At 53.3% G+C, this 16,923-nt stretch overlaps 1 protein-coding gene and 1 pseudogene across 2 annotated transcripts in view; both read left to right on the plus strand.

Annotated features, from left to right (window-relative positions):
• Positions 1-16,923, plus strand: part of CASTOR2 (cytosolic arginine sensor for mTORC1 subunit 2) — a 55,147-nt gene that overhangs the window by 12,234 nt on the left and 25,990 nt on the right. Inside the window, exon 1 of one of the 2 annotated variants that reach the window (XM_067013355.1) lies at positions 15,427-15,585. The exons of the other annotated variant lie outside the window; for it this stretch is intronic. Coding sequence (XP_066869456.1) covers positions 15,578-15,585 — 8 coding nt within the window. The 5' untranslated portion in view covers positions 15,427-15,577. Of the gene's footprint in view, positions 1-15,426; positions 15,586-16,923 lie in introns of those variants that run through there. 2 annotated transcript variants of the gene reach the window in all.
• Positions 7,171-7,669, plus strand: LOC131741449 (small ribosomal subunit protein eS26 pseudogene; annotated as a pseudogene).

The raw sequence follows: 16,923 nt of genomic DNA on the forward strand, positions 1-16,923 counted from the left end.
TCGGGGGAGCTCGAGGTACAGGGGAGGAGGTACAGTTGAGTCCAGGTGGGTCGGGGAGGGCTTCCAGGAGAGGTGGCATTGAGCCAGGCTTGAAACATCGAGGTAGAGAAGGGACTTCCAAGAAAGAGACACAGCATGTGCAGAAGCACAGAGCCCTGGCCAGTGTGGCCCATGCCGAGGGGGAGCTGGAGGGGATGGCCCCGTTATGAGGAGAGGGAGGGGCTCTGTCCAGCCTCCTCGGTCAGGATCTGGTCACTGGTGTAATCCCAGGGCCGAAGAAGGCTCGTGGGAGAGGGGAGGGCAGGGCAGGTAAGGAAGAGGACAGCTGGGGGAAAAGGCCCAGAGGAATGGCCCAGTGGAAAAGGAAATGAGAGAGAATGTGGTGTGGGAAATCTAGGCTGGCGAAATGCCACTTCTGGGTGTATACCCGAAAGGATTGGAAGCAGGGTCTCAGAGATTTGTACACCCATGTTCACAGCAGTGTTACAACAACGAAAACATGGAAGCAACCCAAGTATCCATTGACTGATGAATTGATAAGCAAAATGTGGTGTATGCGTACAGTAGAATACTGTTCAGCCTTAAAAAGGAGGGAAATTCTGACACCTGCTACAACATGGATGAACCTTGGGGACTGAGTGGTATAAGCCAGTCACAAAGGATAAATACCGTACAAATTCACAGAGACAGAAAGTAGAATGGTGACGCACAGGGGCTGGTGATGGGGAGAATGGGGAGTTATCGTTTAATAGAGACAGTTTCAGTTTTACAAGACGAAAAGAGTTATGGGGACGGATGGTGGTGATGGTTGCACAACAATGTAAATGTAGTTAATACCACTGAGCTGTATACCTTAAAATGGTTAAGATGGTAAATTTTTTGTGTATTTAATATAATAAAATGCATACTGAACAACAGACAACAAATCCAGGCGAGTGAGAACGAGAAGAAAGTTGAGAGGTGGAGGTATTGCAGGGTGTTGGGGGGGTGTGGAGAGGATTGTCAGTGAGAGAGCATGAGTCTTGACGGATCTGAGTTTGAACCCTCACTGTGCCACCTGTATTAGTCAGCTTGAGCTGCAATAACAAAATACCACAGCCTGGGTGGCTTAAACAACAGAAATTTATTTCTCAGTTTTGGAAGTTGGGAATCCAAGATCAGGATGCCAATAGATTCACTTCCTGGTGAGGGCTCTCTTCTTGGCTTGCAGATAGACACCTTCTCCCTGTGCCCTCACATGGTCTCTTCTCGGTGCATGTGCATGGACAGAGAAAGCTAGCGAGATCCTCTCTTAGGGCACTAACCCCGTTATGGGGCCCCATCCTCATGACCTCATCCAAACCTAATCACCTCCCAGAGTCCCCACCTCCAAATACCATCCCATTGGGGGTTAGGCCTTCAACGTATGACTTTGTGGAGGACACAGATATTCCGTCCACATGCCACACTTGGAGTCATTTCACTTCAGTAAGTCTCAGTTTTCATATCTGGAAAGTGCTGCTGAGCCCCTGGGGTCCTGTTGGAGCCTCATGTGCTCTTGTGCATCCAATGCCTGGCCTCTAGGAGTTGCTCATCAGGCCTTGGCTGTCATCGGCTAGGCTTCCCTGAGCATCTGCCATTCTCCATAACCCCTAGATGTGCCCAGATGGTCTGGGGCTCTGGGAGATGCTCATTTCCCCCCTTGCAGGCTGTGCTTTGAGCCTCTGACTGGGTCTGGTGCTGTGGTCTCTAAGCAGGAGGGTGAGCACAGACCAGGTCTCAGGAAGGCTTAGGTGGGCTGTTTGTCTTCACGTTGAAGCTGGAGATCTTGGGATACCTTCCCCCTTCTTTGTTTACCCACCTCTGAAGGACCCAGGCTTACTGGGGTGGGGGGGGACGGTGACCAGGCAGCTTCTAGCTGGAGAGAATGCAGGGAGCCAGGGTCTGTTTTAAGATGACAGGTCACCTGGCTTCTTAGGTGGGTCAGGGTCAGGCCCCCTCCCAAATAAAGGGTTGCAGGTGGGCAAGAGAGGCTGTAACCCAGCCTGGGAGAGGCAGGGAGCCCCATCATCCTCTGATTCTCCTCCATTCTCCTGGCATCAGGCTATGTCTGGGCTGTTGCCTGGGTCCTGGGCAGGAAGGAGGAGAGGATTGTGACTGCCAGAGTCACAGCACAAGTCAAGAGCAGGGCTGGGGTTTGACCCCCAGGATAGTCTGGCCCCCAACGCCATGCCCCTGGCCATGACACCCTCCTTCCTGCACCCTCTCAGTGCCCCCCACTGGCACCCCACTCTTACCTGGCTCCCCTGCCTTGGCAGTCCACCTTGGCCCTATCGCCTCCTTGCCTCTGTTTTTTTATTTTTTCCCTTCGTTTTTAATTTTTGGATAGATAGCAAATTCACAATTTATTAGAATTCCAAAGTTACACAAAGGTGCCCAGTAAAAGCTGCCTCCTACCCTTGTACTTCAGCCAACCAATTCCCGCCCCCTCGGACAAGGAGATCAGTGAGGATCCCGGTGATAGTTCCTGTGTGTGCGTGTGTATATGTGTGTGTGTGTGTGTGTGTGTGTGTGTGTATGCAAATACGCATATGTAGTATTTTCTTTTTTTTTTTCTTTTTTAACATAAGTCCGTATTAAACCACGCTCACTATTCCCATTCTGCACCGTGGTATTCTTCAGCTGAAGTTCGTCTTAGTGGTGATTCACATCCTTCATTTTAACTGTTGCACAGTTTCCCAAGGACCAGGTGACCATCATATCGTTAAACTTACTCTGCAGGTGGACCTCTGTTCCCAACATTTTTTTGTCATTATTTACAATTAATGCCATAACGTGTAACTTGGGGCACAGGCCTTATCTTGCATGCATGAGAATATGCCTGCAGGCAAATGCCTAGAAGCAGAACCCCCGGGGTCAGAGCAAGCGTGTTGGAAAAGTCCTCACGTAGTGCCTGTGGAAAGGGGTTCCCGTTGACATCCCTGTCTGGGTGTACTGGGCCTGCTTCCCACCACCTCAGCACCCAGTGTGTCATCAGATAGCCTGGTAGGTGAAGGACCCCTCTATGTCACCTTCCATTCTGGGGATGCGTGTTTATGCACATACATGCCAGCCCTGAGGCATTTGCTTGTCTTCTTGTTTGGGGCCCTCTGTCACTGTTCATCTTATTTCTCCCATCCAGCTCACAGGCCCCCAGTGGGCCGTGGCAGGTCTTAAGCCTTTCGCCTCCAGAGCACCCCGCCTCTAGTCAGCCCACCATAGTTAAAGCCCTGATTTTATTTGCTCTCATATCAGGGTATTTGGCCATCTCTGTGGCCACCTCCCCTGCTGTCCCCCTCCATGTGCAGGTGAAGACATCTGTCTGCCAGGCCCTGGGGCCCAGGGAGCCACACCCGCACTCAAGCATCCCCAGTGAGCCCAGCCCTTGAAGCTGAGTCCACACCTCCAGGGGCTGCCCCCTCACGGGTCCAGAGCTCTCCCACCTCCACAAATGTTGGAAACTGGCCCAGGTCCCAGCACCCCCAGGCCTTTCCACCTTCCTGCCAGATTTAGCTGATGGGGAGGCTCCAAGCTCTGGGAGTAGCTGGGCCTGAGCGACGCCCTCCCTGGGGCTTCACAGCTGTCCCAGAGGCAAAGTGTGCCAGACCCCATAAAGATACCCACCCACGCCAGGGCGGTGGGTAGGCAGCTTCTGGCCCCTGTGGCCCTCAGAGAGCTCTGGAAGAGCCTTCTTGCCACCGCCAAAGATGTAGCAAGAAGCTCACCCACCTCCTGTGCAGCTGGAGGACGCTAGCACCACAGAGGCCTAGGCCTACCCGCTTACCAGTCACACGTAGCATGTTCTGCCCACTTAACTCACGGCCTTTGGTGGAGTGTCAGCCTTTCCAGTCCTCAGTTTCTTCATCTGCAAAATGGGGTGATAACACTGACTTGGCCAGCTCATCAGAAATTCCTTTTAACATCGCTATGTTCTGATTACTTGAACGCCACTGTCTCCCTTACTTTCCCTCCCTCCACGACTTTGGCAAATTGGATGTGGCCCTGGGATATAGGCCACAGCCAAGTGAGAATTTTAATAAAAGTGAAATATTTGGCCCAGAGCCCATGGAAGGCCCTTGGGGCCTGGCCCTTCTCATTGTGGGGCAGGGCCACTAGACTGTCATTGAGCTGCACAGGAAGCTCAGAGAGGTAATGACAGGTACAAACCCAGCAGAAGAAAACGCCGCATCCCCCAGGAGAGGTTGGGTAGTAAGGAGCTGACAGCGGGTGCCTGTGTTGATTTTCGGCCCATCCTGACTCTGGGAAGTTGGTGCCACCATCAGCCAGGAGTGCAGGACAATGAGACAGCTTGGGCGGGGGCTTCCTTTGCAGGCATGTCTCAGCCATAGCTGGACCCCCAGGCCAGGCGCACTTTGGAAGCAGAAGGGGCTGACGACCCCTGTCCAGCTAGTGAGGCATAGCTCTGCTGCTGACTGAGCCTGCCCCAGTCTGGGACAGCTAGGGAGAGTAGACCAACCAGAGGGTTCTTTGCCCCAGGGCAGGCAGGTGCAGGGCTGGAGGCTGGCCACAAAGGGGTCCCTTCCAGCCCTCTCCTGCCCCAGCCTAAGGTCTGGGATGGCACCATTTGGGTGTAAGCGCTGCCCTCCCTGGTGGAGAATGTTAGCACACAGAATAGCTGGTTCTCGGCCACTCTGGGCTGGACCCAGCCTGACATCTTTAGTTCGGCTCTTTTATTTCATGGATTTGGAACTGAGTCCATAAAAGAGGACTTGCCAAGGCATGTGGCGGTCACACTGATCCCCCCAGGTGCCGACAGGCCCTGGGGAGCTAGGCTGGGGCTCAGCTCAGAGCCCCTTCCCTTCAGCTTGGGAAACATTCTGTACCATTTCTCATGGGCTTATGTTCATTTCAGCCCTTTTCCCATCATCTCTGGTCATTTGTCCAGTTGTTTCACGAATCTCTTCTCAGTAGCCGGCAGTATCTTTAAGGGTATTGTGGACTGAATGTTTGTGTCCCCCCAGAACTCGTATGCTAAAGCCCTAACCCCTAGTGGGAATGTATTTGGAGATGGATCTTTAGGAAGTAATTAAAGTTAAAAGAGGTCATAACGGTGGGGCCCTGATCCAATAGGATTAGTGTCCTTAGGAGAAGAGGCACCAGAGAGCTCGCTTGCTTTCTCTCCACGTGTGCACAGGAGGAAGGCCAGGCAAGGATGCAGCCTTCATCAAGCCAGGAGGGAGCCCTCTCTAGAAACACTGCCAGCACTCTGTTCTACTTCCGTCCTCCAGAACTGTGAGAAAATAAACTTCTGTTGTTTGAGGCCCCCAGTGCTTTGTTCTGGCAGCCCTGGCTGTTGTTGCCCTATGTGTCCCCCATGCCACCCTAGCCCCCCTGGACCGCTGAGATTGAGGACCAGTGGAAAGAGCCCCGACGAGACTGTCCCAAAGCCTCAGTGTGCCCACCTGGGTAACGGGAGGGTGAAGAGAGAGGCAGGTAGGTCAGGTGCTCGTGGGCACAATAGCAGTTTTCCTGCCCTTTCTCCCTGGCTCAAGGTTGAGCTCATTAAAAGAGCTAAGTGTCGGGAATTCCATGGTGGTCCTGTGGTTAGGACTGTGCGCTATCACCAGGTTCAATCCCTGGTCTGGGAACTAAGAGCCTTCTAGCCATGCAGCGTAACCAAAAAAAAAACCAAAACCAAACAAACCAAAGAGCTAAATGTCAGTGCTAAACATTTTACCCCCTGAGCTAAGTGAACAACCGGGGGGCTTGTCCTGGGGGAAAGTAGTAGTAAACTCGAGACCCCGCCTCATGCCAGCAGCTAGTCCTTCACTCTTGAGGACCTCAGTGAGGTTCCGGACATCACGGAGACAGAGATGGAATCCAGACCTGGAATGGTCCCAGGACCTGTGGCTTGGAGGGTTAACCGCAGCCGAATGACCTGGAGCTGCAGGCCACGGAGGCGACGTGGGCATTGTTTCAGGTGGAGGCTGCTTGCTATTGAATGAGTGATAGGTAGAAAAGTTCTAGAACTGTACTGTCCAAGTCGGTAACCTCTAGTTCACATTTAATTAAAATGAACTCTAAGTTGATATTAATTAAAATCAAGTAAGGTTTTTTTAAAAAATTCAATTCTTTAGCCTCATCTCATAGCACTCATTTCATAGCACTCAGTAGCCACTCGTGGCTGGTGGCTAAGCCAACTGGACATCGCAGGGGTAGACCACTTTCATCATTCCAGGAAGCTCTCCTGGATAGCACTGTTCTAGGTTTGCTGGGACTCAGTAGAGAGAATGCCAGGTTCGTGTCAACAATGGCTGTCCTGACTTAGGGTTGGGCGGAGTGGGGTCACACCTGGCTGTATGTGCCACCCTTTGCAGGCAGATGCTGGGGGTGTACCCCACGGGCTCCTAGACAAAGCCGTCGGGCATGCTGTAGCGTGATGTGGTTGAACCTAGGCTGGCCTGGCCGGCAGGAATTGGCTCCGTCCGGGGATTTCAGGGCTCCTTTCTGACCTCCCCGCTGCTCCCACACTTAGCTCTGCTTCAACTTTCTGCTCCGGCGCCACCACCTCCGGGGTGCCCTCCCTGAGCCCCAGACCCCCAGCACTCCCCCGCTTGCCCTTCTCTGCTTATTCCCTGCACCCACCCCGCTTCTGTCAACTCATCATCACGTCTGTATCCCCAGCTAGCGCAGCGCCGGGCCCGTGGCACTGCGGTGGACGGGGCAGCGGCTTGGCAAAGCTGGAGGCACAGTCCTTCCGACGTAGGCCCTGTGTTCTGACTCCGGGAGTGACAAGGCGCCAGCCCAAAGCACAGGGAGACGCAGGCCATGCCCAGGGTCACCCAGCGCGCTAGGAGTCGAGACTGAACAGGCCCAGCTGGAGGTGCTGAAGCCCAGTTGGAGCAGGGGGCAGCTGAGATGCCCAGGTCAGCGTCCAGAGCCGGCAGATGGTCACAGGCCATCTTCTGCTTCCCCTGGTTTACATTTCGCTTAACCTACTCCTGACCCCACCTCGGAGGCAGCCCAGGGAGCTCTAAGGGGTCCCAGGGGCCGTTAGCTCGGGACCCCGCCTCCTCACTCCAGGCACCGATCCCACGAGGGGTCGCACACACAGACACCCCTTCATCCAGGAAATTGACTGCCCCTAAATCCCAAGACATTTGAGAACTTCAGGGGGACTAGGAAGGGGAAAATGGGGGATCTCTAGGCCAGATATGTTTTCTTTGGCCCACCCGGTGTGTTTTTTGAAAAGTACACCAACATTTAGCTTTCTCCTCCTCGCTTCCAACATGACCAAGAAAAGAAGGAATAATGGTCATGCCCAAGAGGGCCGTGGCCTCGTGCAGCCTATTGACTGCACCCGCTGTGCCCGACGCACGTGCCCGAGGCTGAGGCCGTTAAGAAGTTTGTCACTCGGAACGTCGTAGAGGCCGCAGCCGTCGGGGACATTTCCGAAGCGAGGGTTTTCTACGCCTGCGTGCTTCCCAAGCTGTATGTGAAACTGCGTTACTGCGTGGGTTCTGTCCTTCACCCCAAGGTAGTCAGGGGTCGTTCTCGGGAAGCCCGGAAGGACCGAGCACCTCCACCCCGATTTAGACCCGCGGGTGCTGCCCCCCGACCTCCGCCAGAGCCCATGGAAGGTGCTAAGTCCTTAAAGACTGAAGAATACTGTCCCCTGGAAAGAAAATAAAGTGGAAATTATACTTAAAAAAAAAAAAAAGTACACCAACATTTAAATATTGAGAGAGATCCCCAAAATCTGGATTTCCTGCTTTTCTGGAAAAATTGGAAGATCTTGCAACCCAGGGCCCACGTGTAACAGTACATCGGAGCTGAGTGGCAGCTGCCCCTCTTTGGTAGGAAAGGAGCCGCCCGCCTGCCCCCCCACCCCAGGCAGCCTCAGTCCCTTCCATACCCTGGTGTCCCCCACCGCCCCACCTCCACTGAGACCAGGTACCAGGCCCATTTGTCATCGTGCTGTTACTGGCCTGTTTCTTGGGTACAGAAAAATATGTCTCTACTATTCTGCCCCAAAAGTGCTAGGAAGAAAAAGAGGCTGAGAGGGGCATGGGCTTCTTGGTACAAGTGAAGAATGTTCCTGGGTATGGAATATGCAAAGCGTGTCTGACTCCTGGTTCTCTTCACCTGAGTATCTTGCACACCTTTGAGCTGTAACCCCCTGTTAAGGCATTTCCAAGCCCTTCCTTGATGTCCTCCTCCCATCCTCCGTCCACCCCCTTTGGTTTCTTGTCCCTGAAACCCCTGCAGAAACACATGTGCGTCTGTGTCCGACTCCCTATCTTGGGGGGCTCGGCTGATACTGCTGACTTGGTAAAGATGGTAGCAGCTGAGCAGACCTCCTCTTGGGGCTCCTGACCGTCCTCCCAGGCTCCCAGCTGGAGGGACACAGGGGCCAGGGGTCTGATATGGCCAGGCTCACAGGCTTCCGTTTCTGGGTCCTGCATCCCCTGGGCGGCCCCCCAGTGGTCCACAGTGAATGGAGTATGAAGCCAGCTCCCCCCACCTGAGAGAAGATGGGACTCAAGCAGATACAGAGAGGCGGGTGCAGAGATAGAACAGCCAGATTGCCAGTGAGATGTGGGAACTGCTCTCCATGCAGCCAAAGTGAGCTGCTTAAGACATAGACCCTCAAACATTTCAAAGCCTTCTTTTTCCTTTTTTCTTCTTTAATGGACCTCAGGTGCACAGAATGCAATTACTCATCATCCTTGTTCCGTGACATACTTATCGATCCTAGCTTTCAAGTTACCTTTGTTTATTGTTTGAATAAGAATACCCCCCACTGTGACCATGACATGATGGTAACTGCTGTCCACCCACACTTATCTTTCCCTTGACTTTTACAAACAGTTTTGTCCAGTGTATACACCTGACAAGGGTATCTGGCTGTGTGTTTTCTGGGGCTTGCTCTTTTCCACTCAACGATGTATTACAAAGTATAGATGATATTCCATGTTTCCCTGGCTGTACACAATTGGACCACAGCGCCGTAGAATATTTCTCTTCCGCGAGTTAGGGGTCTTTCCTTCTGGGGTCTGCTGCGTATGCTGCTTCCCCTGCCTGGATCTCATCCTCTCCGAGCCCTTCCCGGACACCCCATCCAAAGGAAACCCTCACAGCTGCTCTGTTTTAAAAACCCCTTCTTGGGGACTTCCCTGGCGGTCCAGTGGTTAAGACTCAGAGCTTCCAATGCAGGGGGCGCGGGTTCGATCCCTGGTTGGGGAACTAAGATCCCACGTGCCTCAGGGCGCGGCCAAAAAGTTTAAAAAAACCAATTTTTTAAAATAAATAAATAAAACGCATCCTTGTTCCACAGCCCTTCCCGCAGTCAAACTATGGGAATGCTTTGTGTGCTTGTTTTTGCCTGGCCCCATGTCAGCGGGGTCCTCCCCCATCTCAGCAGATGCTTGACCTCCGTGCTATAGGACCCACCCCGCGGAGAGGGTGGGACTCAGGCACGCTCGGGCGGGCTGAGATGTGCAAAGGAGTTCTTGGGGGCAAACCTGAGCTGCTTTTGTGGAATTACGGGAAATTGGGGCAGAGGAAGCCAGCCAGGAAATCTTTTTTTAATAAGGATGTTTATAGCATATTTATTCATAATAGCCAAAAACTGGAAACAACCAAATGTCATCAACAAGAGAAGGGATAAATTAAAATATATTATAATGCATTATAAATATATATAAACATACATATATATTCAGCAATGAAAGTGGCTACAAAACGACATAAAGTAAAACTGATGAATCTCAAAAACAATACACTGAAGAAGCCAGACACAAAATAGTATGCAACGTATGATTTCATGGCTGTGAGGCCAGCAAATAATCTATGGTGATAGAAACTGGCACAGGGGTTGCCTCTGGATGGTCTTAGGGACCCACAGGCAAGGGACAGAAGGCTTTCTGCGGTGTTGGGAATGTTCAATATCTTTTTTTTTTTAATTGGAGTATGGTTGATTTACAATGTTGTGTTAGTTTCAGGTGTACAGCAGAGTGAATCAGTTATACATATACGTATATCCACTCTTTTTTTTTTTTTTTTTAGATTCTTTTCCCATGTAGGTCGTTACAGAGTATTGAGTAGAGTTCCCTGTGCTATACGGCAGGTTCCTATTAGTTATCTATTTTATATATAGTAGGGTGTATGTCATTCCCAATTTCCGAGTTTTTCCCTCTTGATTGGGGTGCTGGCTAAATGGGAGTATACAATTGTCAAAACTCGTCTAACGGTACACCTAAAATCTGCACATTTCATTATGGTAAATTATGCCATAGTTCAGAAAAAGGCTTTGAGTAAAAAAAAAAAAAAAATTACCTGTACGAAACTATGCTCCAAGCCCAGGTTGACCTCATTAAAAACATTTGTCGCCTAAAGCTATGGCTCCCATTGAGGAGCTGCTCGGCCCTGGTCCAGTGAGAGGGGTGTCACCAAGGGGACTTTTTTTTTTTTTTTGGGCAACACCACGTGGCATGCAGGATCTTAGTTCCCTGATCAGGGATCGAACCTGTGCCCCCTGCAGTTGGAGGCATGTAGTCTTAACCACTGGACCGCCAGCGAAGTCCCAAAGGGGATGTTTCAGAGTCCTTTTCCCCATCCATCTTCAGGTCACCTCCTCACTGCCTCTGCCCCCTCAAAAACCTTTGTTCTGAGGACCCTAGAGGTACACCCTGGCATGTGAGCCACATAGAAAGGCAAGAACTTGAACCTTTGGCCTCCACCCAGCCTGCCCTCTGGGACTCTTCTTCTCTGGCAGTGAAGCAGCAGCCACGTGGGGCGTGCACAGATCTTATGCACGTGGCTCTGTGAATTCCCACAGACTGGCCACACCTGGGGAAGCAGCTCCCAGGAAAAACCCATAGAGAAAGTTCCCAGGATCCTGGAGGTCTCCCCACTACCCCCTTCTGGTCACCACTCCCCTCTCCCGCCCGCTCACCCGACTCCTGTCGCCTCTGTGTGATTCTGCCCGTTGTCGAAGCATTGTTGGCGCCCGAACCGGGACAGTCCAGGCAAACCAAGAGGTCGTTCCCGCCCATCACCTCCCTGCTGGCATTGCGGTGAACGGGTATTATTGGAAGCAGCTTAAACCCATGGCCCTGGGTCCTGACATCCGGGGAGCAGGGGTGCTTCTGGTTTAGGGAGCAGTGTGCTCCAGGGGGTGTAACAGGTGTCCTCAGTCTTGTCTCGGAGGGCCCAGAAGTGCCATCCGCACTGCGGCCTGGGGGGGTCTGCAGGCATAAAGATAGCAGAGCCGGGTGAGAGGCAGCCCCAGGAGCAGCAGGGGCTCCTTAAATGGACACTGCCTGGCAGCTAGGCCCCCCCGCCCAGGGTGGTCCCCCCAGAACTTGGTGGCGGATGTGCCTCGCTCAAGCCCCTAGTTAGGCAGCTTGCCAGCGACCGCTCCCGGCCAGGAAGGCCCAGGCATCCGGCAAGGGAGGCTGGCCCCCCTGCCACTCTGTTTTTTTCAACTTCAGCTGTGCACCCACCCTCCGCAGGCCCCCTCGGTACTTTTCAGGGTTCACCAGGTGGGTGCGATGTGTAGCCAAGGTTGAGAACCAGTGCTTTAAGCAAACAGCTGAGGTTTATGCAGCGTTTTAGCCCGTAAGCCCTGTTCTCACTGTGCAAAGAGGTGATGATCCTACTGGGCTCCTTTCCTGCCGTTTTCCCAGCTGGAGCAAAGACCCCTGCGTCTCCGAAGGGCAGAATTAAGACTAGCTGGGTATCGGTTATTAAAGAGGCCACACTGATAGCGCTTTCTAGAAAGAAGCTACCCCAGGATGGAATGAATTGCCGCACAAAGGAGTGAGCTCCCCTTCCCCAGGGGTATGCAAATAGAAGCTCCGTCTCCGGGATTCCCTTACCATAGGAGGCAGCACACAGTGGCCTTCCCAGCCTTATTCTGTACCTCCCTGTGCTTCACCTTCCTGTCTGGGTGATTCCAAGAAGATCCATCCCACCCCCACCCCCCCACCCCCACCCATTGTGGTTTTAATGGGGAACTTGTGGTACATGATTCCACCAATTAAACCAACCCTTGCAAATCTCTTCCCTCTGCTAATTTATCTGGTTCTTAAATCTGAAATCTCAGTGTGGATCTGCTGGACGAGTTTACCTGGAAATGGCCCTCCTCCTCTCCCCCCTCTGTCTCCCCCTCCCCCTCCCGGTTTAAGGTCCGCGGGGCTCTGAGCGGCCCAGGCTCCTTGCCCAGGATGCCCAGGAGAGGCCCCTGTGAGGGCCTCGCTCTGCTGGGCTGGGAATCCGAGAGTAAACAGATCGAGTGTCAGTTAGGCTGCCCATAACCGGCAGCCACAGCCATTGAAAATGAGAACGTTCTCTGAGATGACTCAGCCTTCGGCCCCAGGGTCAGGGCGGCCCCAGGCCTCGGCTCTGCCCTGGTGGTCGGCTGTCGGCCACGCCCAAGGGGGACAGCAGTGGGTTCTTAGAGTCAACCGGTGTGTGATTCCGTTTTTGTCCCGTCAGGATGAGGGCACGCGCGGCAGCCGTGGTTGTCTGGCGGGTCACTGTCTTCAGTTTCCTTATCTGTGAAATGGGCATCAGCACTTCCTGTCTTAGCGGGTGGATGTGAGAAATGAGTCTGAGGCCCGTCCAGCTGGCATAGGCAGAGAAGTGCAAGTCTGAGGCTTGGGGAGAAAGCCTGGGCCACGGTGGCTGCGACCCTGGGAGGGAGAGAATTGGCAGGGAGGGTGTAATGTGAGGAGAGCACTGGGGAGGCTTGGAAGATAAGACACTGCAGGAAGCAGAAGGAGAGTGTCGCTCTTGGAAGACCCTGCCGTGGTCGGTATAAGTGTTCAGGCTGAGGCCTTGGCCCACCGTGTAAGGTCCAGCCAAAAGGTCCCAGGACAGGAGGGCGTGAGGGAAGAGGCCATCAGCTTTGGCTGGCGGAGGTCCCTGGTGAGCTGGGCAGGGTCCCTTGGAGGGTTGAGGCAGGCCAGCGGCAGTGGCTGGAGGACTGGTGGCGGTGGAGGGGAGAAGGTGATGGGCACGAGGGAGCCTTTTTTTAGGACGGAGGAAACTTGAGCCTGTTTGTCACCAAGACAAGGAAGCCAAAGTATGAGATTCCTGAGGGAGAGGCGCCAGTGGGAACAGAGGCTTAAAGATAGGTTGCCACAGTGGTACCGTTTTTCGGAGGCCAGAGAAAGGGGGTGAGATGGATGGAAAGGCAGAGATGCTTTGAGAGGGCGGCCTAAGTCTTAGGAACTTGGAAGTGGAGGTTGGAGTGCAGAGTGTGGGCAGAGGAGACAAGGGAGAGGGAGGGTGGAGCTGCTCCCGAGAGGGGTGGAGAGACCAGATCCAGGCCCCGAGGGATCTCCAAGCTGGAGGTCGGTGCTGATGCGGGGCCAAGGGGGCCACCCAGGACACCCTGCCCCCGAGCCAGGAGCAGACGGTACAGAATTGGAGGGGCCACAGGAGATGAGAGAGGGGCAGAGTGCCCTGGGAGCGGAGGCATCTCAGAGTTGCCAGGCAACAGGATGGCAACTCCATCCAGGCAGTACCTCAGCGTGCTTCCAAAGTCTTATAATGGCGAATCTTCTAGGGACCGTTGGTTCCCAATGAATAGTGTCAGGAGCTTGGTGGGGCGGGGCTGGGGGGACGAGGACCACAGATTGCTTCAGGGTCGGGTCTTTTGGTTATTGTTTTCAGCCTGCTGACCAAAACCTGTTTGCATCCTTGGAGGGGGTGCGTGTGCGCGTGCGTGCGCGTGCGTGCGCGTGCGTGTATGCGTCCTCAGCTGCAGTATGAGGAACAGGGGAGGTTGAATAAGCTTCCAGTTCCAGAGAAAACCAAGGGAACACGAGGGCCATTATCCGAACTGAAAGGAAAGAAAGAAACCAGTGCTGTTGGATCAGCCATTGGTGCCTGGCGCTTTTATCTACAGTCATGCCGACCTCAAACCCTGGCCCCAGGACACAGGCTCAGGGGCTGCGTAAATGTCGAAGGCCACCAGGGCTTACCAAAGGGGCAGGGTGAGGGGGAGGGATAAATTAGGAGTGTGCGATTAACATATACACACACATATATATATAAAACCAGCAAGGACCTGCTGTATAGCACAGAGAACTGTACTCAATATCTTGTAAAGAACCTATAATGGAAGAGAATGTAAAAAAAAAAAAAAGAATATATACATACGTACACGTATAACTGAATCACTTTGCTGCACACCTGAAACTAGCGCAATGTTGTGCATCAACTCGACTCCAATAGAAAATCTAAACTTTTTTTTAAGTTTTTAAATGAAAAAAATAAGACCATCGGGGCTGGTGCTGTAACTGAGACCCAGAGCATTAGCCCTTTACACACAGCACCATCAGACTATTAAATAGAGACTGGACCGTGGGGCCCAAGTTGGGGATCGAATATACATCTCTTGAGCCCAGGTGAGCCCCCAAATCACTGACCGGCCAAGACCAAATAGAATGACCCAAACGGGAGTGAGTTGTAGCCCCGGGACCAGTCCTGCCCGTTCATCTTAGGACTTGCCTGATTCTGGCTCCCGGACCCTTCTCAGCCCACCTCCTCTGCGTAGCTCTTTAGCTGCAGCATTTCCTGCACCTTTTTACAGCCTAGGCTCCTGTTCTGCGGCTGGGTCCCTTCCGCCAGACCCCAGTCCCAATCACCTGCAGCCCCTCATCCTTGCACCAGTGACCTCAGCTCAGGTTCATAGCCCTCACGCATCGTGTGTCTTTGCACTGCTCGCCTTTATTCATTTAACCAACTAGCTAATGTTAATAGCGTAATCAGCGCATGCGAAGCCAGAGCAAAAGTAGGATGGAGACAATACCCTCCGTGTAACCAGAGGTCTCCCCCGCCCATCCCCAAACCCCAGGCAACGTGTTCTTTATCCCCTGGCTTCCTTTATATGTAGTAACATTGCAACTCCGTGGAGTCTTAAAGGTGTTGGGTTTTGTTGTTGTTGTTTCGTTGTAGCTGCTTTTAACTGTAAAAAGAATGCCATGCTGGACCTAACAGTCGGGGACTTGTTTTTCCATCTACTGTTATGTTGCTGAGACTCATTCGGAGTTTTGCAAGTCCCTGCAGATTGTTCACTTTGACTGTTGGGTAATATTCTTCTGTCATCATTTTCCTCCTCGGCCAGTGATGGGAATCTGGGTTGCAGCCAGGTGTTTGTTACCAAGGACGGGCTATTATCAGTTCTCTCCTCCGTGTCTCTGGTTACGCACGTTTTAGACAGTGGATAGCTCCCAGGGGAAGAGCTGAGTCATAGGGAATATACCACAGGCCACACCTGCGCCCGGCCTGCCCCCACCCCCCCACCTTAGAGACCACACAGCACGGTGGTCCCAAGGTCATAACTGCCTTAACCTGCCTGAGCATCAGTTTTCCCGTCTATGAAATGGCGGTCATTAATTACACGCCACGTTCGCTCAGTTAACACAGATGGCGCACAGACCCTCTTTCCTGTTCGAGGCGTATGGGGGATCTAGATGAGACAGACTCAGCTGTCTCCCAGGAGCAAGTGTCTCACCAGCAGAGACAGACCAGGAAGGGAATCATCTCAGCACCTCAGTGGATGTGATCATTCGCTGGGGAGGTGATGGGCAGGTGAGGGTGAGCGTGCACTGGGACGGGGGGGCTTTGGCCTGCCTGGGGGACCAGGGCTGGGTTCGTGGGCCGCTGCGCGAGACTTGACTGTCCTGCTGGTAAGGGTCGGGGTGGAGGCTGTGAGGAATGGGGAGATCCGAAGTCAGGCAGAGACCCAGAGCCCACCTCGAGACCAAGCACTGCCTGGACAGGAACGCTGCCTCGGACATCCACTCGGTCCCCGGGCCGGCGCATTTCATCAAGTGGCCACACGCGCTTAGGCGGGGTCCTGAGCACTTCCACGTTTGTTCCACGCCTCCTTAGACCCTGCAGGAGAGGTGTCTTCAAACCTCTCTCACAGATAAGGAACCTGGCGTGATTTGAGGGCCAGCAAGTTGTTCTAGCCTCATCTTGGACAGGTGGCAAAAACCAGGACGCCCTCTTGGGCCTTTTTCCATCTCAGTCCCTCCCAAGGAAGAAAGCGAACCACCAGCCAGCGCCTCGTACGTGCCCTGCACTTGGGGAGGTGTTCACACAGCAAGAGGCTGCCCTTCCACAGACGGTGTTCCTACCCTGGCATGTGACCCTTCTGATGCCTCCCGTCTTCCTTCATCCTGAAGGAAGAGCCATCCTGAAGTTCTCTGTGGCTTGTGCTTGGGCCTTCGGAGCGGGGCCAGGGAGCGCCGCAGTCCCTCACCAACACAGGTCTCCATGGAGGAAAGGACCAAAGCGGTGGGTCCGGGCCAGATTCAGAGGCGAGTAAGTTCTGCCAGTTCAAGGCACCCCTTCTGCCCACTGACCTCTCTCCTGGTGCCACAGGAGGCAATGGTTCCCTGCCTTGGCCTTGTGTTTCTCAGTGGCCTCGCCAGCCCCAGTTTGTTGGCTATTATTTCCTGGCCATAAATGGAGGCACGCCCACCACCACCGGCCTGGTCCAAGTCACCATCAGCTCTCACCAGCCTCCTTGAAGACAACAGCTAGCCTCGTCACCGGTCTCTCGGCCCCACCCAGTCCTTACTGGGGCCACAGGCATCAGCCCTCCCCCCTTACTTACATCTGACGTCACCACCTGTCATTCCCCCTCCCCCACCACGTGGCCACTCTGGCCTCGGTCACTCCCAGCATGTACCCACCTCAGGGCTTTGGGACAGCAACACGCCCACTCTTCCAGCTTCTAGAGGTCTCATAGGGACCTTCCCTGCTCTTTTTAAAAAAAATTATTATTGAGGACAAATGTACATAACATAAAATATACCGGTTTTAACCATTTTTAAGTGTATATCGCAGTGGTATTAGATACTCACATTCACATTTTTCTGCAACCTTCACCACCATCACCATCCACTTCCAGAACTTGTC

The sequence above is a fragment of the Kogia breviceps genome, chromosome 14, assembly GCF_026419965.1.
Source record: "Kogia breviceps isolate mKogBre1 chromosome 14, mKogBre1 haplotype 1, whole genome shotgun sequence".
NCBI lineage: Eukaryota > Metazoa > Chordata > Mammalia > Artiodactyla > Physeteridae > Kogia > Kogia breviceps.